Here is a 22,709-nt window from a genome sequence, read left to right as displayed (position 1 = left end):
TATAATATTTCACCCATAGCCTTTATATAGCAGTTCTCTCGGCGCTGAGCTCATGACGGCAATTATACGGAACATTGTTTTGTGTTTTCATGTTTTCGCCGTTCACTGTCCGCTTTGAATATCTTGGACGGAAATTATTTCTAAGAAAATTGGCCATTTACGACGGTGATTCTGATGCACTAGCTGTGTTCTGCAATTAATTCTGTTTATCAAATGTGACTCCAACGAGAGCCGCCTGCCTATGGTTCGTCGTTGGCACTGGCCACACACCGTCTGCACGGCCTGTGGCTTAGTGGCGCGAGTGGAATACGCCAATGTGCGTATAAAGAGGCCTCGCGACAGAGAAAATTACGAGAAAAAGAAGTTGTCAGATTAATATAACTGACAACAGCATAGGCTTCGGTGAAGGAAGAACGCCTTTGTTGACAAATGGTTCTGACTTCTTTCGACAACCCATGACCTGGATGGTCGTGACCAAAGCCCTCCACTATTCTCTGAGTATTCCGCCAACTGCTATTCGCTCTCTACATTTATCTAGTATATACATCAAGTTCTGAACCATCAGTTGCATACAAGTACCTAGGTATGTAGCTAAAAGATGAGCTTAGTAGGATCAGGTCGAAATGAGCTAGAGCTGATATAAGGTTTGGGACTGGCTCACTCAATTAATGATTACATGAGATACGAAAACTTAGCCAGTTCAGGAGCCTCGTCGCTGGCTACATTCGATCTAATTACCGTATAGGTACATGATGCATTTGAAGGCGTGGCGTGATGTTGAATTAATCAGGGATATGTGCCTGTCTTGAATGGTGAAAGATCGCTGTAGTCTGTTTAAACGGAGTCCGCGGGATCCATCAACGGCAAACGTGCCGCGTGTGGCATCGCCGCGGTGTAAGCTCTAATTCTAAGCTTTACCAGTTGTTTGGGAGAATTTACAGAAGGATGCATGTGGCTGAAATAAGTGCTGATGGGCAAATGTCTTACATACATAGGGTAGCGCATAGAACATGAAGCTACTTCTATTAGAACAACCTGGCCTGGCTCTCAACTTGCAACTTGTTTGTCCAACAAAATGCTGCGGGCCGAACGGAAACATCAAACCGCTCTTTTGCTTTTTTAAAATATTCTTTCATAGAAAATGGGATATACTCAAAGACTGAGGACGAAACTGAAGGGCCAATATGGAGATGACGTACCAGAGCTGGGCACTAACAAAGCAAACGAACCCCCGCAGAGACGCGAGAGTGAACGCCAAACAAGGACTGTGAACGGATTGAACCTCGTCGAAATTCCAAAGCCCAAAGGTATCTACATCCCAACTCAACAATATATATAATCAGTCATTTAGAAGAAAGGGTTTTGCTGATGTGCATTTGTACAAGGCCTCCCGGTAATCGGAATACTGCACAAAATCGACTTTGAATATCCGCTGGCCTCTCTGATTGAGATTATCGAGCCGTTGGGACCGATATGTCAATTTTCAATCGGAGGCGAACTGTTCATATTCGTGGCAAGCGCCGAGCTTGTGACTGAACTTTGCGATGAGTCTAGATTCCACAAAGTGGTAGCAGCCGAGCTGGACAAGCTGCGCTACGTCGTTCACGATGGGCTCTTTACTGCGAGGAACGATGAGCGCAATTGGCAAGTCGCCCATCGGATCTTGATGCCCGTTTTCGGGACCATCAAGATTCGGGACATGTTTCCAGAGATGAAGGATCTTGCGCAGCAGCTGTGTCTTAAATGGTTAGCTTTTTGACTTGATTCCTGGTGCTTGACAGGACTGACTGAGAGCTAGGGCTCGCTACGGCGAAGAGTATGTTATTGATGTGACCTCAGACTTCACTCGTCTCGCCCTCGATACGATAGCCCTGTGTTCAATGGGATACAGATTCAACAGTTTTCACAATGGAGTGGTGCTGCACCCGTTCGTCCATAGTATGGTGAGGATATTGAAAGAGTCCAGCACCCAGGCATCCCTACCGCATTTCGTCAATTCTCTCCGAAAGAGATCGCAGCACCGATATGAGAAAGATACGGCCTATATGAGAGGACTGTGCCGGAAAATTATACAGGAAAGAAAACAGCAGAAGGGATCGCAATTCCACGATCTTCTGAGTGCGCTTCTAGACGGCCGCGACCCCAACACCGGCGAGGGCTTGGACGACGACTCCATCATAGATAATATGATAACATTCCTCATCGCCGGACATGAAACTACGGCTGGATTGTTATCGTTTACTTTCTACTACTTACTGACAAATCCTCGGGCATTGGAAAAGGCACGCCAGGAAGTTGACGAGGTAACTGGAGGCGAGCCAATTACAGTACAGCATCTTTCCAAACTACCGTATCTTAACGCGGCCCTTAAAGAGACTCTGCGTCTTCAGCCTACGGCTCCTGGCTTCATTCTGGGCTCAGACAAAGATGAGGTGATTGGCGGCAAGTACTTGATCCCAGCAAATGTCTCCGTTACGGTCATACTGTCCTTGCTGCATCAAGAGAAGGGCGTCTACGGCGAAGACGCTGCTGAGTTCAAACCGGAAAGAATGTTGGATGAAAGTTTCAACAAGCTGCCGCCCAATTCGTGGAAGCCATTTGGCAACGGGATGAGAGGATGCATCGGGAGGGCATTTGCAACTCAGGAAGCGCTTCTAATCATTGCGATGCTTCTCCAAAATTTCGTATTGGAGATGGCAGACCCGGCGTACGAGCTCCAAATTAGAGAAACGTTGACGATCAAACCAGAAAATTTTAGAGTCAAGGCGAAACTCAGGCGCGGTGGAAACGCAACAGATTTTCAGTCTGAGCTGCAGTCATTAGGCACGCAAGCAAAAGGCGTCAGGTCGGACTCTGCCGTGTCAATGTCATCGGCTCAGGCTGACAAAGGCGATAAAAAACCACTGACGATTCTCTATGGATCAAACAGCGGTACTTGCGAGGCTTTGGCGTACAGACTGGCATCAGACGCTGCTCTTCATGGATTCTACGCAAGAAAGATTGCGCCAATGAACGCAGCCTGCAACGACCTCCCGAAATCCGAGCCTGTGATCATCCTTGCTGCTTCTTACGATGGCTCGCCCTCGGATAACGCTGTGGAATTTTTTGAATGGCTGAACAAAGCTGAGCCAGAATCTTTGAAAGGGGTTTCGTACACGGTGTTTGGCTGTGGACATCGCGACTGGGTGGCGACGTTTCAGCGGATTCCCATCTTGATTGACGATCTCCTCGAAAAGGCCGGAGCAGACAGATTTGCTGATAGGGGCCTCGCAGACGCCGCAGTAATGGATCTCTTTGTAGAGCTGGAGAAATGGACCACTGATGTCGTTTGGCCGGCAATTTCGCAGAACGAGGGAGGAAGAGACGATGATGGGGAAACTCGACTGATCAACTCGCTGCTTAAGCTTGAAGTCTCTCAGCCACGACAACTGAGGCAGTATTCCCAGTTGGTGCAGGCAACGGTGACGGAATCACGGAGCTTGACCACGGAAGCTGCCCTTGGGAAGAAGATGCACTTGGATATGAAGCTGCCTCCGGGGGTGTCATATCATCCTGGCGACCACCTTCTTGTTCTTCCTGTAAACCCACCGAGGGACGTCAAGAGGGTTCTGTCACGTTTCCGCTTGGCTTGGGATACTGTTGTGCGGGCTTCGGGGGAGCAATATGCTCATATACCGGTTGAAACGTCGATGACGGCGCACGAGCTGCTGAGTTCATATTTTGAGCTGTCTCAACCAGCCACACCAAGAGTATATTTTTACATCTTTCTTTCCCTTTTATAGTTCAAACTAACAATAGATAGGATATTCGAGTCCTTGCAGCGGCAGCTACTGATCAGAAGACGAAACACCTATTGAGCAATTTAGCTACGGCGTCGTACGCAGAGGGCATCCACGAAAACAGAGTCTCATTGCTTGACTTGCTGGAGGAGTTCGCAGACATTCCCCTCGCCTTTGGAACCTTTATAGCCCTTTTGCCATCTCTCCGCCTGCGGACATACTCTATCTCATCTTCGCCGTCGTGGGAGCCGAATCACGCCAGCTTGACGTTTTCGATATTAGACGAGCCGCCTACTCCGCCGAGAACGAAGAGTTTTCTCGGTGTGGCTTCCAACTATCTTGCCAATCTAACACCGGGGGATTTGATCCATGTGGCTACTCGCCCGGTCAAAAACATCTTCCAAATGCCCGCCGATGTTTCCAAAGTGCCAATCATCATGGTCGCCGCAGGGGCGGGCGTTGCACCATTTAGGGGATTCATCCAAGAGCGTGCTTCCCAGCAACAGAATGGAACCGAGCTCGCGCCCGCCGCGCTCTTTTTCGGATGCCGATCATCGGATGACGATTTGTACCACCATGAGCTCGACTATTTCGAGGATTCTGGCGTCGTGCAGGTGTTCCGCGCCTACAGCAGAGAGGAAGACGCTGGCTCCCAGCCCAGCACTAGGAAAGGATACGTCCAGGAAAGTTTACTGGCGGAAAAACAGGCGTTTCTGCGGCTTTGGAATGCCGGCGCAAAGATTTACGTGTGTGGGGGAGTGAGGATGGCGTCGGGGGTGAAGGAGGCGGTGATGAAATTGGTGTATATGGCGGAGCAGGATGCGACCTCGAAGAGTTTTACGCCGCAGGAGTGGTTTAAGCGGTTTGAGAAGGCGCGCTATGCTGCGGAGATCTTTGCTGCTTGATCACTTTATGGCACATATTCATGTTGTATTGGAAGTTGTGACGAGTTGAACTGTCAGTCAGTCATTTTAATGCCTTCAAAGTTGCAACAAATACCTAGCTCAAGCTGCAACGAAGCTGTCTTTTCCAAATCAGCAATAAGCACTTCTCGATATTAGAGTACCTAGGCATAAATGATTAAAATCTCTCAGACTTGTGAAACCACAATAAATAACACGATTCATGAGAAACCAGGATTTTCTGCTATAGGCGACTGCTTAGGCCGCTGTGATGGCCTGATAGCGGCGACGTCACTGAAGATCACGTGACGATAGCATCGCTTCCAAGGGGCGCGTCCCCTCGGCCCCGTAACATCTAAACACGCGTTCACATTTAATTTACGCGGCTCGAGGCTCCGGCAAAAAATCCATGTTTCAGCGAGGCGCATGCATTTCTATGCCTTTGTCATCCGTCGCAACCTCTTGTGCATCTGCCGGCTGACGTCTCGGCCTTTATGACGGCATCAGCGTCTTTCTACGTCTAATGGCGAGGGGCGACAGCATCCCCCGCTACACTTATACGATGGACTTCAACCCCCTGGACGAGCAGTCACCCCTCGCGGACTACTGGCAGATGAATGACGGGCTGGACACTGAGGATGCGGCGGTCATTGCGAGTCTGGCTACCCAGGCACTGCAGGCAAAGCTGGGCTATGACTATGAGGACGGCATGGGAGTGAATGAGCCAGCCGAGGTGGCAAATTACACTGAGAGCCGGTCCTCGCCTCAGTCTCAGTATTCAGCCATCGCCCAAGAAGAGCCGGCGGAATCGTTTCGAGGGCTCATGGAGGATCACGACCGCGGCGCACAGTTTTCGGAAGCAAATGTCACAAACGACTATGACATGGAGCCGCCAACCAGAGGCCGCGTCTCAGACACCGTGGCTGGATTCGAGGAGCAAGCTGCGCTTATGAGGGATTCCAATCTACATGATCCCATCTACTCTCTACTGAATGTGCCTGCGGAAATGGATGAAACGAGAGGCACCATGACGGCAAGCCAGGTTGTGAATGAAGTGCTGCGCAACAATGAGCTGGCGGCGCAAAGCCAGATGGATGTGAATATGCAGGCGCTTCACTCGCAAGCAGCACAACTGACGCCTCCTGATTCGGAATCTCCTTCTATCAGCGCAGAAGAGACCGATCATAGCGAGATGGAGGAAAATTTCTTGGCCGATGCCCATGAACAGCATGACGACTGCGAACCCGAGGATGTTGTTGGTGAAGAACCTTTACCGGATACTGAGGTACAGCAACAGCTCATGGCGGAATTTGATGAGCGACCTACGATTGGTGAGGATGAGATGGATGAGGATGAAAGCAGAGAGCCGTCCCCATCTCCTGCTCCGAGAAAAGCTGGGCGTCCACGGAAAAGCGATACAGCAGCAGAGCTGCCAGATTTGGTGCCGGAGGCTGAGTTGGCTTTACGCGAAAAGGTTGTCGTTGAAGAAGATGAGGTGACAGAAGAGGTGGTGGTAGAAGAGGTAGTGGTAGAGGAGGCAGTGGTGGAGGAGGCAGTGGTTGATGGTGCTGAGGGCAACAAAGCTGAAGAGACACCGGCTGCTAGAAGACGTGGCCGACCGCGTAAGAGCGAGATTGCAGAGCTGACGACAGCATCATCAACGAAGCGAGGAGCAGGTCGGCCGCCAAAGTTGGCAGCTCCTGAGGCGACTAGTGAGTCGACGCCTGCTACAGGCAAACGAGGCCGGCCCCGGAAGAGTGAAGTGGAAGACCAGTCACAAATACTCCCTCAAGAATCCGATATACCCGTAGACGAAGCACCAACTGCAACACCTGCTGCAGGCACAAGAAGACGAACCCGGAAGAGTGAAATGGAAGACAAACCACAAGCGCAGATGGAAGAGTTCGATCAACCCATGGATGAAGCACCAGTTATGACACCTGCTGCAGGCAAGAGAGGACGACCTCGGAGGAGCGAAGTGGAAGACCAGCCTCAAATACTCATCGAGAAATCCGATATACCCCTAGAAGAAGCAATAGCTGCAGCAGCCCCGGGCAAACGAGGCCGGCCTCGGAAGAGTAATGTGGAAAACACCCCCCAAATACACACCAAAGGATCCCATATACCCCTAGAAGAAGCAATAGCGACATCTGCAGGCAAACGAGGACGACCTCGGAAGAGTGAAGTGGAAGACAAACCACAAGTGCACATGGAAGAATCCGACATACCCGCAGAAGCGACTCCAGCTGCAACTCCAGCTGCAGGCAAACGAGGCCGGCCCCGGAAAAGTGAGGCAGAAAATCAGTCACAAGCGCACACCAAAGTCATCGATATACCCGCAGAAGAAACACCAGCTACGAGACCTGCAACAGGCAAACGAGGCCGGCCTCGCAAGAGTGGAGTGGAAGACAAATCACAGGCACACGCAGGGGAGACCGATTTACCTGCAGAAGAGACTCCAACTACAACATCAACTGCTGGCAAAAGAGGACGGCCTCGACGGAACACTCTGGTAGACGCAATGCAGGCGCCAACTGACCCATCTCAGCCACCTGTAGCTGAAACATCAGCTTCAACCCCATCTCTGAGCAAAAGAGGACGACCCAGAAAGAGCGAAGTGGTTGATACAGCACACGAACCCACTGGTGAGCACACTTCGACCGCCACCGAAGCGGCAAACCCAACGCCGGCGCCGGGCAGAAGAGGGCGGCCGCGAAAGAGCGAGGTGATGAGCACACCGCGAAATCTTACCGACGAACATGCACTATCCGCTACCGAAACAGCAGTGCCAACATCAACATTAGCACCAGCCCCGGGTAAACGAGGACGGCCACGGAAAAGCGACACGGCTCAGGTGCCCACGACTGAACCCCAGCCATATATTGTCGAAACGCCAACCGTAACGCCAACTACGGGCAGAAGAGGACGGCCACGGAAAAGCGACGCAGTATCGGCGATTGCTCCCGAAGCAGCTGCTATACCAGAACTGCAGGCAGAATCTGAAATATCAACCACTGCAGATGTCGTACCATCTACCGCGGAAACCATGGAGCGAAAAAAACCTTTTGGACACGATGAAGTATTGGAAGAACAAGATGCCTCTCCATTCATAGCACCTGGCCAGAAACGAGGCAGAGGTAGACCGCCTAAGAGCGGAGTTTTGAATACAGCTACGGACCCAGAGATTGCTGCGAATATCGAGGAGGCTGAGCCACAAGGCTCGAGTACTGAGCATATGGAAGACCCAGCAGAGGGCATGGCTCTGGATAAGAATCTGGGGGCCAAGCCGGTCCCAGATATCTGGGAGATAGAAGTGACACCTGCAAAGAAACGGGGCAGGCCAAAGTCTTCAGCCATGGATAAGCCTTTCCCTCTGATTCTTGCGCCTGTTACGGCTTCAACGAAGAAACGTGGCAGACCACCAAAGGCATCAACCACCGTGGAGTCGGCCGAGACGCTTGCAGAGCCAGCGCCAGCGGAAGCTAAGGAGACAGAGGAGCGCGTAGCTAAACGAAGACGCACAGATTCTGACGTTGTCATGGAAGGCTCTATAGATGATCTCATAGCAGACCTCTTATCGGACCCCATGGAAGAAGCAGTGGAAGAGCCCCTGGAAGAACCCCAACCAGAGGCTCGAGAAGAGCGGCCGGCAAGTGTAAGAAAGCGCAGAGTATCGTTTGCAGCGGACACCAAAGCACCAAAGTCGCTCATTCCAGTCAAGTTCATGCGACGCAACTCTGATTCCACAGGACTAAAGGCGGGTTTTTTCTCTGCCAACACACCGCGAGTCCCACGACTTGGCGGACCTACGGATAGCTCAAAGGAGAATGCGGGTGCTGAGGCGCCTCTTAAGAGTATGGCGACGCAGCAAACCGAGCTATTTCTTTCTCGGCTGCCAAGACCCACGGTCGACAGCGTTTCTGACGGAAAGAAGTTTGGAAAGAGGCCTAGAACGTACGGTAAACGGCTTAAGAAGTGATGCGCGTACGATGTATATTAGACATCTTGGATGAGGGAATGCGATTTGTGTATTATGATTATGAGGACGGCAGGTTAATATTTCCTCTCGGAAGGAATAGGCGCAGGCGGTTTAACAGGGTAAAAGCCGTGGCTCATTTGGAATTTGAATCCAGACTGATCGTATCAACGAGCAGACTAGTGATGAAGACGGTTAAATAGACGGAAAATGATGTAAGATGAATGAGCTGCTCAGTACCTTAGTTCTATCTCATATGAGCTGTTACGCTGTTGCTCTTCATTGTGATATTGTGAGATCTTGTGTTACCGATGAACTGACATCAGGTTTATAGCGGTGCCTGTATCGGCATGCCCCATTTCTCATTATTGCTTATTATTATTCCACCTCTTCACGATCTATCACTACTTTCGACAGATAATCTCGCCATGAAGAACAGAAAACCACGCCTCCTCCTCACTGCCCCAGCTCCTCCACGCCGCCGCCGCCTTGTCCAGCCTCTCCTGCGTGCCCGTGCCATTCTCAATCGCCGTCTTGGCAAACGACGACGCCACGGTCCTCTCCGCCCACAGGCCGCTCCACCACGCAACCTCCTCCTTTGAGCTGTAGCACCACGTACTGGAGCCGCTCGTCACGGCATCTGGTGAGAATCCGGCCTTCTTGGCCCAGGCGTGGATCATGCGGCCGGCATTGGGCTCGCCGCCGTTGCTCCGCGCGTTGGCCGAGTAAAAGGCCAGCCAGTCCTGCATGCCGTCGACGGCGGGATACCAGATGAAGCCGCCAAAGTCGGACTCGCGCGCGGCGACGATGCCGCCCGTCTTGGCCACGCGGCGCATCTCGCGCAGGATGTTGACGGGGTCCTTGACGTGCTGGAGCACCTGGTGGCAGACAACGACGTCGAACGTCTCGTCGGCGAAGTGCAGCGCGTTGGCATCGCCCTCGACGAAGTCGACGTTTGTGACGCCCTTTTCCTTGGCGAGCTCGCGGGCCTGGACTAGCACTGCGGCGGCATTCTCCAGGCCTGTGATGTGGCCCTCAGAGAGATGATTGGCGGCCAGGTCGACGGTGATGGTGCCTGGGCCGCAGCCGACGTCGAGGACTTTCATGGACGGCTTGAGATGGGGGAGCAGGTAGGCGGCGGAGTTTGCGGCGGTGCGCCAGGTGTGGGAGCGCAGGACGGAGGCGTGGTGGCCGTGCGTGTAAGTGGCGCCCTCGGTTTTGGACATGATGTGGATGTTTCTGGTGTTTTTGAGTATGGATGAGGATATGAGAATGGAACGAGAAGTGAAGGACATGCGATGAGATATGAAGTGAATGTTTTGCTTTAGGTTTTGTTGGTTTCGAGGGCAGATAGCGCTGACCAATGACATATAAGACGGTTCTTTTGGTTCCCGTCGAAAGTTGGAGATGCTCTTATACTCCAAAAGCAACCATTTCGGCAGGCCCGATATCGGAGATGCGGCGCGCTCTTGGGATCAGGACTGTCTCCGACTTTACTTTGGATCAACACCATCTATCAATTTTCACATTGGATACAACGTCATGGAGGAATGGGGCCTTTTGAATTAAACGGAGTTTGCTACTGGATGTGGGATGGTTGCACTTTCTGGGAGGGGAAGTTGGAGCGGGATGCGGGAGTTGAGTTGAGGTTGAGAGGATGGGCAACTACCGACGTAACAGGTGACAATTTGAGAGAGAAATATATTGAATGAAATGGACCGATATGTATCAATGAAACTAGTTTACTTAATCTTCCGCATATACGAGCTCGTACTGCTGCAACCAAGATTGAAAATCAAGGTGATGACTTGTGCTAAGACCGTGTAAGTCAACTGTGCCATCTAATCGTACAAGTCCCCATCGACATCATGCTCCTTAGACGCATGCGGATTCGTCACTTTTATTCCACTCTCCAGCCTATCCAGCGTCATTGCATATTCCTTGTGGCCGCACCAGCTCTGCACCATGCGCACCGCATTCTTAATCTCTCGGCCATTGAGCTGCCACAGGGACAGTTGGTAGATGTCAGCTTCTCCAAGTGGTGTATCTAATGCTACGTCTTTCGCAGGGACGTCCTCATCTATCTCTTCATCTTGCGTCAGACCAAGGGTTTTCAATTCTGGTATTCGCTGCAGGAATTTACGCCAGACAGTCTCGCGCGCGTCCCTGCTAAGCGACTGGAAGAGAAGATGCAAGCTGACTCTACTACGGAAAGCTGCATCGATGGTGTGATAGAGATTCGTAGTGAGGAAGATGATGCCACGAAAGTATTCCAGCTCTCGCAGAAAGATGCTGACCAGCTCGTTGCGGCGAATGTCGTTGGGATTGCGCTCGGCCATGAAGACGTCCGCCTCGTCCAGCAGGATCACGGCGTTCCAGTCCGTGGCCATTTCAAACACCCGCTTGATGTTGGCGCCGAGATCTGAGGCGCTGATGCCGAGGTCCTCTGCCTGGAGGTAGAAGAGAGGCCGGTGCGTGCGGTCGGCGACGGCTTCTGCCGTGAGGGTCTTGCCGGTGCCGGGGGGGCCGGAGAGGAGGATGATGAGACCTTGGCCTTTGCCGACGATGACGTCTTCGAGGGGCGTGGGACGGGAGTTTGACACTGTCAGGGCGGATGAAGATGCTTTGGAGGCTGAGGTGAGGGGGTGGGGGTTGTGGTTTTGGACAAAGGAGAGGACGAGGTCTTTTTGCTGGTCGTCGTAGACGAGGTGTGAATACGCCGTGTCGTTCCAGATCATGGGTTCGACGTCTTCGATGTAAAATTCCACTTTGGATCCATCGTTAGCTAAAATCGCTGGCTGTTTGAGAATATCATCACTTACTCCACATCTTGTTCTTCAAGGCATATCCGCCGAGCATTGCAGAAATAAAGCAAATGTCCTCTGCTCGCGACTCCATATACTGCTTATTCTTCTGAAAATCCTTTTCTCCTAGTCGTCGGACAGCAGCCCGTTTCTCCGATTCATTGTCCAGCAAGTCCGTATCGGAATCAGAACTCGAGCTCGAGTCCGTGTCATATAAACCCCATCTCCTCTGGTCATTATTCACATGCGCCTGCTTATCATTTTCTCTCTTGCCTTGAGTTAGGTGATATTTGTTATACCCAACAGCATCGAGGAGAATGCGACCCTCGACATTGTGCTTCTCGATGCAGCCGCGGCCATCATACAGCGCGATTCCGTTGTATAAGCGATACTCGAGGCCTTGCAGATCAAGCACTTTGCGGCCGCGAACGGTCAGACGTCGTTTGATGTCTTCAGCGTCTTGATGGAAATCTAGTGGATAGTGTCCAAGCTCGAGAACCGGCTTGTTGCCATCAAATTCTCCGATTGGGAGGACTCGCTCTTGCCAGACAAACTTTTCGCCGTTGAATTTGAGAATCTTGACTTTAATTTGCAGTGCGTTTCCCGAAGCTGAGCTGACGTAGTCTGTGCTTTCAACTTTGGCGAGGAATTCAGCATTGATTCCAAAGCTGTATACGGTTGAGCCTCTTGGGAACAGTGTCCAGGCTGTTCTAAAGTCAACTAGGCGACTTGTCTGGATGTTTCGCCTCTTGATCATCATTTCGCGGAATAGATCGTCAAGAACTTGGATGAAGAGCTTCAGATATGACTTCAGCGGCTCAGAGGCATCCGTCTTCTTGTGCAGCTCCTTGATGTCATCCTGGCAGAACCAAAGGCTGCGAAAGGGCTCCTCAAAGCTGGCAGCCTCATTAACATCAAGATGGCAGTTTTCCTTCTTCACAATCGGCGCCAGCGCAGCAACCAGCGTAGGATTCTGGATCTCAATCTTGAAATACTTGAGGGGCACGCGTCCTGAGATGCAGGGCTTGCGGTGGTCTCTGACCTTGTACACTTTGATGGCGACGCGGTCTTGAGCCCGAGCAGCCGATTTGGACATTTGCTTGGGCGGATAATCGACCCATTCGTGGCGCGAGTGGAGGTCTGAAGTGTTTTTGTCGTAGAGGGTCTTGATGATGGGGCTGGCACCGAAATTGGGGTCTTTGTCGTTGCCATCAGCTCCATCGGCTGCGACGCCATCTTTGCCCTTCTTGGCGGCTCTCTTGGAGAAGGCTGCCTCTTTGACGGGAAAGATTTTGCAGCGCCACTTCCAGGCAAAGTCGGAGATTGCCTCGCCGTCAATGTCTGTGATGTCGCTGAAGCGCATGCTGGGCGGTGAATGAATGGATGAATGGATGAATGGAGGAAAGTCAAGACGCGTTGGAATTGCACCTTGTTGCCAGAGATAAACAGCAATTGTGCGGCTCAACAAATCCACATGCTTTTTGCAATGCGCATCATTCTGCCGTTTATATACGTCTTGGCCGCACATTGGCTGGCTCGCGCAGCTTGCATGTGGCTGCCTTGGAAGGATGCCTTGCGTGCCGCCTGCGAGGCTTCATCGTCCAACCACGGCGCCGGATTTGGCTCTGGCCGATGACTCGATGCTACCTGAAAGTTTGTGGCTGGGCGCAGCTAGAGAATTGGAGTAGGACTTGACTTCTTATAAGAACAAGAAGACTTTTGGATGGTCACTTGGTGTAGGTCAAGGTTTACGGAAGACTAAAGGTTTGTTAATGCTCGGGATATCTCCCGCATCGTGGGGCCGATCTGTTTCCCGGTAGTCCTAGGTACCTTAGATATTGCAAACTCCACTTGACTACTAGTCCTAGATACAGCGGCCGGATTGTACGAAATAGGCAAGTTTAACCCCGTCTGTCTGCCGCGATTATCATGCTTGACAGACAGAAGATTCAGCAATGGAATACGGTTCATCTTGTTGTTGTTATCCTGTAAATTATGTGCAGATCTCTAATTGGCAATTGCTTTGCTTTGTAGAATTTGCGCATTTGCACCTTTTATGAGAAGAGCAAAACTCGGAACCTCTGGGGCGATGCAAATGGTATATATACGGCTAGTGTAATAATCGATTCCCTTATTCTACTTTTGATCACATAGACTCTAGACGCAAGTATATTAAATCAAGCCAACTTGCAAATTAATTCAGACGAGAGACGTTACTGGCATCCATGTCATACAACCTGCTTTCCATAATCTGGACTTCTCATTGTCTTTTTACATATATGCATGTTTCCCGGTACCTTCTCATCCGAGACTACATGAATATATGTTCAGGGACATCATATAAAGACAGTCATTGAAACAATAAATATTCTTTCTCGGCTCGGCTCATCTCTCTGCTTTTCAGTTTCACATGGCTATACCTATAGCTACAGTGTAATTCCACATTTCATACGGAGAAACACCCCACCAAGTTTCAACCCCACCATCGCCATTTTGCTACAACACAGAATCTTGCAACAGCTTCAGTCTTCAACCATTCAGCTTCCTCTGCCTTGCCCGCCATGTCTCTCGAAACAGTCGTGCTTGAGCACGTGCCGCCGTCCTACAAGATCCACCTCGCGCTTTTCCGCAACGTCCGCAACTCGGGCTTCCTGCACCAGCAGCTGCTCGCGCGAAATGCCGACTTCGAATATGCCTTTATCGACGCTTCTACGGTACGTTTCGATGCCTAGAAGCCTGACTCGGTGCTGTGCATTGATGCATAGCTGTGCCATTGAGGCTCATCGATCCACTTTCGAGCAAAACATAAGAGGCGACAAGGCAGATTGAAGACTAGAGTCGGGATTGCTGACTTTGAGCAGATTGTCTCGCGCGTTCACCTACTCTCGGCGATATTCAAGGCAGTAAACAGTTCAGCCCATGGCGCGCTCAAGACGCCCAATGTGCATTCAGAAACAGTCGTGTCGCTGAGTGCTTCCAACAACGTAAGCACTCATATCATACCGACAACCCCTCAGAGAGCTAATTTGCATATACCGTAGATTTCCGACGCATATCGACGTTTTGGAGTCTCACCATCCACCACCGACCTCTTCGTCGTCAAGATTACCTTTCCGAGCGACACCACTCCCGTCCCAACCTCAGCAGACGCTATTTACCAACACTTAAGGGACAACATTGAAGGAGACATTGTGCCCCCCACCGATGAGAGCATCTCAAGTATCGCAGATGTCAAGACCGTTCGCAAAAACTACAAGCTTAATGGTCTAGCCTGGCTAGACGCTGTCAAGGACGAGGTGGTCAAGCGTGAGGAGATTGAGAAGCTGGTCCTCAGTGGCATGGCTCTGCGGGGACTGTAAGAGGTCTCACTGAGTGCTAATGGATGGGGATATTAAGCGGAGAGCATAAGTGCGATTTCATTGCTGCAGGCCTCTTTGCTGGACACGCTTGTATGCTCCTTTTCTTAAGCTCAGCGGGCTGGGCCAGAGGAGGAAGGAAAAGACGAAGGGGCTAGACGAAGGGATTTGACAAATGAACACAATGCGAGTAAGAATGAACAAAAGTTGGATCAAAATGCGCAAAAGGTAAGTTTATATCTCTGCAATTCCCTATTATCTCCCGTGATGTACTCATCGTACCTTGCTAGATACTCTAATTATCAATCACTCTACTACCGACTTCTCCTTTAGTGTTGCTAAAATCACCAGACTCCAAAGTGTGAACTATCGCTGGCATCCAAAACAAAACAGAAAACTAAAAGGCCCATGTTGCCAAAAACTCCTTTCCAAAACCCATCGCGTCTTTATACACCCATATGCTCTAGTTTCTCTATCAAACTCACGCCATACCGACGACGCTCTTGCATCGCCTGACCAACTCTCCCCACATGGCATCTCTTCCGTTCCTGGTGCGCTGAACGGCGTCCTTGTTCTCCTGAGCGCGGCGTAGCAGATACTTCATGCACTCGCCGGTGGTGCCCCAGACGAGGTACTTGTACACGGGCAGCGGTCGAGCGTTTGCGTTTTCCTTTTGGGCCGATTGGCTGGCCTCGACCAGTTCGCAGCTCACCTCATCGGCCATGCCCTGGAGCTGGGCAAAGGCAATGTCCGACTTTGCGCCGCCAGCATCGCAGATGGCTCTGGCGCGTCGTACGGACTCGACGTTGTGGGTGGCCAGGACGATGTGTGCGTTGGGGAACTCGCCTTCTCCCTGGACGGTGGCAGACCACTGCCTGGCGAGGATGCTCGATGCGATGCTGTTGTAGCAGGCATCTGTGTCCTCCTTGGTGTCGTGGAAGCACTCTCGCGGATCCGAGCCCAGGTATGCGCCACGCACCAGCTTCACGCCGAGAGTGAAACCTTCTCTTTGCGCATCGGCCAGATGCCGTGATACCACGGCGGGGCAGTTCTTCTTGTATGCCTGGTACGTGCCGTAGATTGTGGCGGTTTCAGGCGAGTCGTTGTACTTGCGGGCAAACTTCATGGTCCAGTCGTCGATTCCATCCTGCAGCATGTCCTGCTCGGCGTCGAAAAGGAGGCGCACGCCTCGGTCACGGGCGAGCTCGCAGATGGCGTCAATGGACTCGCCTAGGTGCTGAGAAGGCAGGAGTCGGTTTTTGAGCTGATGGAGAGCCAGACTGCCAGCACCAGTAAACCTAAGGGTGGTTTTGTTAGCAATTGTTCATGCATATATAACAATTATTCAGATGCTTACTTTAGAGCGACAAAGTCACCGGGCTCAGCCAGACGAACCGTCTCCAGAGTTCCATCTCTCCAGGGGTTAATCTCCTTTTCAATATCCCTTGCCGTCTCCTCGCCCAAGTTTGCCTTGGCCATGTCCTTGGCGTCGCTGCTTTCCAAGACGACCTCCTTGGCGTAGCCCAGAATGACACCCGTGAAACCAATGTCCTTGAGCCGGCTGATGGTAGCCCGCACCTCGGCAGCATTCTCGCCAGCGCAGAACTGGGCGTAGAAGGACTTTTTCAAAAAGAATCTCAGAAGGGGGTTCATGTCCGGATTCAGCACGGGGTTCTTGGCGTGGGCGAGCGCCACCATGATGCGCAACGAAGGAGGCAGCAGGATGGGCGAAGACGAGACCACGGTTGTTGCCAGCGATCGGAGGATCATGCTGAGCGGCAGGACGGAGAGCGGCGCGCGGTTGGAGGCGGCCACGTCCTGAGGCGGGATGGGAGGCAATGTGCCTGGGAGATCTGCGACGGTGGAGGTGCGTCGCTCAGACGAGTGGATGCTGCGCCGCGAGTGGTGCTTTCTTGTTGTGTTTGCCATGGCGAAGAGACATGAGGATGATGTCGGTGATGCCAGCGATGAGGTTCTGAGCAGGGAAATGGATGAGGTGGAAGAGAGGGAGGCAGTCCGGCGGCCGGGCAGGCGAATCGCCCGTCGACCTGGGACGGAGATCATGATAGGCCGACCGACAGAGATGCACTGTATCAGGTGTGGTTTGTGCTGCGGTTTCGAGAGCAAAGCAGATCTGAGTGTGAGATCTGATGGTCTCCAAGTAAGTGGCTGACGCGGTGGGTGTAAGACGAGGCTTGCTTTAGTGGCGCAACAATACGCAATGCAAGTATATATATAGTTTGAGCCGCTGGAGATACGACTCAGTTCTATTCTGCAAAGGTTCAATGCAGGTACGAGTTGATAAGGAAGATGTTAGGAAGGCTTCGTGAGGAAGAGGGGGAGAGATAAGACAGTCAGCAGGTATATATAAGTAAGGTAGTCGAGAGAAAAGCTTCGACACGAAGGATGGAAAACAACGGAATGTCCCTTTTTATTAACATTTATTCCCCGGCCTTGGCTCAGGCACGAAGGACGCTATCTATGGCCCTGATTCGAAAAAGCCACCCGGCAGCTACGGAGGGCCGAAGAGAGGCGAGATCTCGTTTCGTTTTGTCTGGTCCAGGGCTAGAAGCTCAGTTTGATGGTCACTCGTCCTCCGATTGCCGGCAAAGCATGGGCAAAGCTTCGATTACACAAGTACCGCTACACGCAAAACACAGCGGAGATGTACTACTAGTTCCTAATCTAATTGAACTGCCTAGAAAAAAAAAGAAGGGTCGCCTCCTCCACAAAACTCCGTGTCAGGCCGCTGCACAGGGAGGAGCAGGAACGCATCCCAGATACAGCCCAGCCCAGCCCAGTATCAAACTCGATATGCCGTGCTGGGGATGGGGCTCCGCGCAGCTGGGAGATAAGCCTGTAAGTTTAGGAGAGGGGGCGAAGATACGCATCACGTGGGCATTTGCTGGGATGCAGCCGAGAGTAGCCGCGGGCTAAGCTGGAGGCGGCGTGCGGCGTGGAGCTGGGCGCGATGCTAAAAGGGCGCTGGAGCTGGGACTGGCGATGCCAAAATTGCGGGTTTTGCGGGAAGGCCACAGACCCTTGGAGAGCCGGTGCCGCTAATTTCTAATTGATTGCTCTTTTCCTTCGATTGTTACGGTGCCCCCCACGCTATTTCCCCAGCGTGCCGGCTTGCTTCGTCTGTATTACAGGCACGAAGTTGGATATACTGATGCTGGTGGTAGCACATACAGCAGGGCTACATGGCTATGGGGTCATGTATGACAAGCGAGATAATGCGAGTGAAAGAGAGATGGCCCTGCAAAGGGATGCACGGCATTGTCAGGTGAACGTGTGATCTGATTCATGCGGTGGTAGTACAGAGTGGTGGTACATGACATCAGGAAGCATCAATTGGCCTCTTGTTATGCGTCATCTCAGCGAATGGCATCGCTAGTATGTATTTTCAATGCACGCGAGAATAGCGCCTGAGCCCGCGATCCATGATATCGGCAATAGTTCCAACTTTCCCCCTTCTCTTATCGTTGGTTGGTCAGATGTATATGCATCGTAGCTGTATGATGGCTGCATAGCTGGAATGAGAGCTGTGCTTCGGTCCAAGCACCATCAAAGCTGCTGAGCTCATCGACTGCAGCACACGATCAGCGGCGGCAATGGACGTGCCGGACATGTCTTGATTCGTCTGCACGCAATACATGACGTCGCATTCGTGTCGCTTCTCTTGGCCTCGTCTTCTGTTGACATCGTTGCCCATCCAGCCATGACTTCGTAGACAAGATGATCAGAAACTCCAGCAGTATCAAGGCGGCTGCTTACGGATGGCGGTTGGTTCTAGACATGGCCATCGTCGTCGTCGCTCCTTTCGCCTTCGCGTGACCCAGACCCAAACCGACGTCGGATCAGCTCCACATACCCAATCGGTCTGCCACGGGCTAAGCCCACGAGATCCTGGACCCCTCCGTACGCCAGGCCAAAGACCAGCCCGTACTTTGCGGTGCGCGCAGCGGTGGAAAGCGAGAATCGATCTGTAAGCCAGGTGCCGGCCGATGGTCGGCTTTCTGTTAGCTAATGGTCCCCACGGTCATGATTTCCTCTTCTGGCCTATTTGTAGCTTGTTCGTTTTTTTTTCTCCTTTGGCGCCGCGCGATCTCAATTCCGATGATTGCCAGCCAATATCATAAGCGTGGGGAACTAACTCTGACAGCCGGTGAAAGCCAGACCTGACTAGTCTGGTTCCATTCACCTTTAGGCCAGTGGGAAGAAAACAAATCGTAACGCAAAGCAGGGATTCCAGAATGGCGAAAGAACAAAAAGAAATTGGAACAACTCACGCCAGAGTGAAAATGCCCCCGCCACGGTCAGCGTCGCCACGACCGTCGAAAACATGTCGCTGCTGCCCCGATAGCGGTCCACCGTGCTCTCCAGCGACAGGGCCATCAGGCTCCAGAAGCCCGTCTTGAGCCCCATGCGGAACCCCTCGCGGATGCCGCCTTGCATGGCGTGATAGTTCTTGGACTTGTGGTACAAGTACCAGCCCGCCGTCGTGTCGGGCATCTTGTGCGCGTGCTCTGCCCGGAACCGCAGCTGCGCCATCTGTCCGCCCTGGACGGCCCCGAGACTGAAGCCGACGAAGCTGGAGGCCACGGAGCCGAGCAGCAGGCGGCTGGGCGTCATGATGGCCAGTCGGGGATGCGGCTCGGCTGGGAACGCGGGCTGGGCCTGAGGGGCATTGGCGGCCCTTGAGCGAGGCGCGCTGAGGAGGATGCCGTCGCTGCTGGAGGATCTCGCCATGGCTGTTGCTGTGTTCTGTGACGGTAAGCTGTCGAGCTGCGATGAGCTACGAAGAGCTCGATGTCCGTAAAGCCTCGATTGCAGACGAGAGCCCGGCGTCCCCAGGCGCAAAAGGAGCCTCTGCGAATTGGCGTTCTCTTCTGATTAGTCGAGCGTGTGCTGTTGATTTGTTCCGATCTGCTACAGCAATTGCATCTCCAAACTGTCGAATTGCATGAAGCTATGTACAAAGTAGTAGCATATCAAATGCCGATAAGGATAAGAAGCTGCCCCCCGTATCGCAAGTTTTTCCGTGTGCCATGTCGCTACATTTTGTCCTGCAAGGCAAGCACTTAACGCGCTTTCACGTGACTCCGCGCCCAACACTTCGTCACTCATCTCAGTTGACTCTTGATGAACCACATACATCACGCTTTACTCTATTCTTCGCGGTCAAGAGACAACTTTGACAGAACCCGAGGATACTTTGTTGTAAAGAGTGAAAAACTCATTTGGTCACGTCAAAATGGTATATTTCCCCCTCACACGGGAATTGCCACATGCTAAATCTGGTAGCCGCCCGCTGATGCTGATGATGCGAAACTCTCTATCCGATTCAAATACGGCATTCACACAATCTTCCTCTTTGTTGATGCTCTGGACACATTCTCAGCCTTGACCGAAGAACTACTGGGAGCTCTTAGAGAGAGGTACCCCGACGGTCTGACAAGATCAAGCTCAGCACCAGAGAAGAAAACGCCGATACCAGACGTGAATACAAATATCCTATACGGGGTTCTCCGGGTGCCTACCGACCCCTCCCGAGGATGGAAGGTGCTGAATGTTGGCGAGGATGCGTTTGGCAATGTGACAGAAGCCGGGCTCAAGGACAATAGCATCGTTGCGTTTATGTTTGATGACGTGAATCCGCATAGAAAAGATGTGGCGTTTCCGGTGGAGTGGCCGCAGGAGGATGAGGAGCTGTACGATGAGAGGGCTTGAGGTGAAGTGAGAATCTTCGCGCTGCTTCTCATGAACTGCATACCCTTTTGTTATTGCGTCACGTCTGTTCACTTTGGTAGATTAGTGAGTCATACATAATACCACTCTGTATTTGACTTGCCACAAGCCATCCAGTTTCTTGTACACTTTTGAGGCACTTGTAACCAGCCACTGCTACTGACTGCAGAAGAAAAGTCGAGTCTGGCAAATCAAGGGCAATCATCTACGCCACTAGACATCACCAGGAGATCAATTGGAAATAAACATATCTTCAGCTTCGAGTTCATACTCAAGTATAGTAAAAGAAGGCCTCCAGCTGCAGCCAGAGACCACAGCCAAAGGAAAGAAGCGAACCAAATCAAAAAATCATCCCCCCACTTCACATCGCAGAATCATTACCATTATATCCATCCCAAGATATACTAGTTATACGACAAATGGATCGAATATAAACATTTCCCTCCAAAATGACCAATCTTCGCAAATACCATGCAAAATTTCACCCTTTAAAACTCGAATCCAAAAGGATCAAATAGTGGCGTCGAAAACCCATCGCACGAGAACCGGACCAAGTAAGGCGATCCAGTCGTGTTGGACGACAAGAACGTGGTGCCATCCGGCGCCCTCACATTGACGTCAAACTCGGCGGTGCGCGGTCCCTGGCCGTAAAAGATGCGGAATGGGTAGTAGCGACCCTCTTGCAGATTCACAGAGTAAGTGCCCTGCGCAGGTCCGTTGTTATATACAACCTTCAAATTGGCATTGGCAGCAGTCCATCCGGAGTATGCCGCTGCACCAACCCAGACAAAGGCAGCGTCGTCGACCCTGGTCAGGGTAAAGGTGTAAGTGCCGGTCTGGCGGGCGTAGATGTATCCGCGGTGGTTGAGGACAAAGTTTGACTCTGGCAGTGGAGGAGAGCCGTAGACGCTCTTGTCGGCGCCGTCTTGGAAGCTGATGCCGCCGATGACATTGGTGGATGATTGATATCGTGGCTGACGAAGCTGTTGTTTGAGCGTGGTATTAGCACCATATAAACTGCACACTTGAAATATTCCAACTTACCTTGTACGCTTCGGGGTGGAAGTCTGCGAACTCGCCGCCAACAGTCTTGGTGTAGTACGCAAAGTCGATTCCCTGGTTACCGCAGAGAGTTGGCGCAGGGCAGGCTCTCACTGTTTGGGTCCTGGTGATTGTGCTGGTCCTAACGACCGGGTCCAGAACGCCAGTGCGACCGACGGTTCTGGTTTCAGTGACGACAGGGTTGATGGTGACGGTTCTGGTGATTGTCGTGGTTGGAATCGGGAGACTCAGGCACGAGCAAGCCTTGGTGACGTCTGGCGTAGGGAACTTAGTAACGCAGTTGGGAATGGGAGGGAGATAGCGGCGCTTGAAAGGCGTTGGGAAGGGTTGGGCAGTGCAGAGGCTGCTGGTGGTTGTTCTGCAATTCCATGGTCAGACAGATGCGTATGTAAGAGATGTTAGAAATCGTATACTTACACTATGGTGCGGCTGGTGATGGTAGGACGGCGGTTGTTGTTGGTGGTTGTCACTGTCACCGTAGTTGGCCTCGAGACGGTGGTGAAGCTGGTCTTGATCACGCTCTTGGTAGGAGGCGCAACGGCCTCGCAAAAGGCAATTGCCAAGGGATCCCCAATGATGAGCTCGGCAATGACATCCACAGCAATACATTCGACTGTGTCGATGAGTCCCGGCACCAGTAGTTGAGGTTCTGGGGAGGCAACGGCTGAAGTAGATAGGGCCAGGGCCAGAACGGCCAGTGAAGAGAATGTGTGCTTCATGATGCCAACACTGGAACTTTGAAGCTGCGTGAGGGTTGGTGATGAGGCGAGATGGTCAACAGAAGTGGTCAACAGCGTGGCATTATATAGTTTTACTTTCTCTACTCTTCATCTTAATCTTTGACACACGTCGGTTACTATGCATGTACAAGTCATGTCGTGATTGACTATCAAGTAAAAGGGCCAGTCTATCTGATGTTGACATTTCCTTCCACTATGCTTTTTCCATCCTGTTTGTTAGTATCTTAATACACCTTCCACTTCCTTCTTTTTCCCCTCCCAGCTCTTTCCTATTCGTCTCCACCTGTTCACTTCCCTTCCCACTTCCCTCACCCTCTACCCNNNATGATGTTTTTTTTT

The 22,709-nt window shown here is 51.9% G+C and overlaps 8 protein-coding genes across 8 annotated transcripts; 4 read left to right on the top strand and 4 right to left on the bottom strand.

Moving 5' to 3' along the window:
• Window positions 1–1,141: 1,141 nt before the first annotated feature.
• TGAM01_v209046 (bifunctional P-450/NADPH-P450 reductase) lies at window positions 1,142–4,684 on the top strand (the record flags this gene model as incomplete). Its single annotated transcript, XM_018803457.1, has 4 exons — window positions 1,142–1,307; window positions 1,386–1,746; window positions 1,799–3,749; window positions 3,803–4,684. 4 exons carry the CDS (start codon window positions 1,142–1,144, stop codon window positions 4,682–4,684), a joined length of 3,360 nt encoding a protein of 1,119 aa, XP_018663495.1.
• Window positions 4,685–5,243: 559 nt separating this feature from the next.
• Window positions 5,244–8,660, top strand: TGAM01_v209045 (hypothetical protein; the record flags this gene model as incomplete). Its single annotated transcript, XM_018803458.1, has 1 exon — window positions 5,244–8,660. The coding sequence occupies one exon, from the start codon at window positions 5,244–5,246 to the stop codon at window positions 8,658–8,660; it is 3,417 nt and encodes a 1,138-aa protein (XP_018663496.1).
• Window positions 8,661–10,498: 1,838 nt separating this feature from the next.
• On the bottom strand, window positions 10,499–12,989 carry TGAM01_v209044 (hypothetical protein; the record flags this gene model as incomplete). Its single annotated transcript, XM_018803460.2, has 2 exons — window positions 10,499–11,424; window positions 11,480–12,989. The coding sequence occupies 2 exons, from the start codon at window positions 12,987–12,989 to the stop codon at window positions 10,499–10,501; spliced, it is 2,436 nt and encodes an 811-aa protein (XP_018663498.2).
• A 1,033-nt stretch (window positions 12,990–14,022) lies between these two features.
• Window positions 14,023–14,820, top strand: TGAM01_v209043 (hypothetical protein; the record flags this gene model as incomplete). The annotated part of the gene is made up of 3 exons (XM_018803461.1): window positions 14,023–14,175; window positions 14,323–14,445; window positions 14,503–14,820. 3 exons carry the CDS (start codon window positions 14,023–14,025, stop codon window positions 14,818–14,820), a joined length of 594 nt encoding a protein of 197 aa, XP_018663499.1.
• A 478-nt stretch (window positions 14,821–15,298) lies between these two features.
• On the bottom strand, window positions 15,299–16,881 carry TGAM01_v209042 (proline dehydrogenase; the record flags this gene model as incomplete). Its single annotated transcript, XM_018803462.2, has 2 exons — window positions 15,299–16,115; window positions 16,175–16,881. The coding sequence occupies 2 exons, from the start codon at window positions 16,879–16,881 to the stop codon at window positions 15,299–15,301; spliced, it is 1,524 nt and encodes a 507-aa protein (XP_018663500.2).
• Window positions 16,882–18,609: 1,728 nt separating this feature from the next.
• On the bottom strand, window positions 18,610–19,569 carry TGAM01_v209041 (hypothetical protein; the record flags this gene model as incomplete). Its single annotated transcript, XM_024550473.1, has 2 exons — window positions 18,610–18,836; window positions 19,110–19,569. 2 exons carry the CDS (start codon window positions 19,567–19,569, stop codon window positions 18,610–18,612), a joined length of 687 nt encoding a protein of 228 aa, XP_024404807.1.
• Window positions 19,570–20,074: 505 nt separating this feature from the next.
• Window positions 20,075–20,550, top strand: TGAM01_v209040 (hypothetical protein; the record flags this gene model as incomplete). Its single annotated transcript, XM_018803464.1, has 2 exons — window positions 20,075–20,077; window positions 20,125–20,550. 2 exons carry the CDS (start codon window positions 20,075–20,077, stop codon window positions 20,548–20,550), a joined length of 429 nt encoding a protein of 142 aa, XP_018663502.1.
• A 506-nt stretch (window positions 20,551–21,056) lies between these two features.
• Window positions 21,057–21,849, bottom strand: TGAM01_v209039 (hypothetical protein; the record flags this gene model as incomplete). The annotated part of the gene is made up of 2 exons (XM_018803465.2): window positions 21,057–21,551; window positions 21,613–21,849. Coding segments are annotated over 2 exons (732 nt in total), but the record flags the coding sequence as incomplete, so codon positions are not given.
• Between the last annotated feature and the right edge of the window lie 860 nt (window positions 21,850–22,709).

The sequence above is a fragment of the Trichoderma gamsii genome (assembly GCF_001481775.2).
Source record: "Trichoderma gamsii strain T6085 chromosome Unknown Scaffold_41.2, whole genome shotgun sequence".
Classification (NCBI taxonomy): domain Eukaryota; kingdom Fungi; phylum Ascomycota; class Sordariomycetes; order Hypocreales; family Hypocreaceae; genus Trichoderma; species Trichoderma gamsii.
Note: the sequence above shows the minus strand (reverse complement) of the source record. Positions and strands in the feature narration are given on the sequence as shown.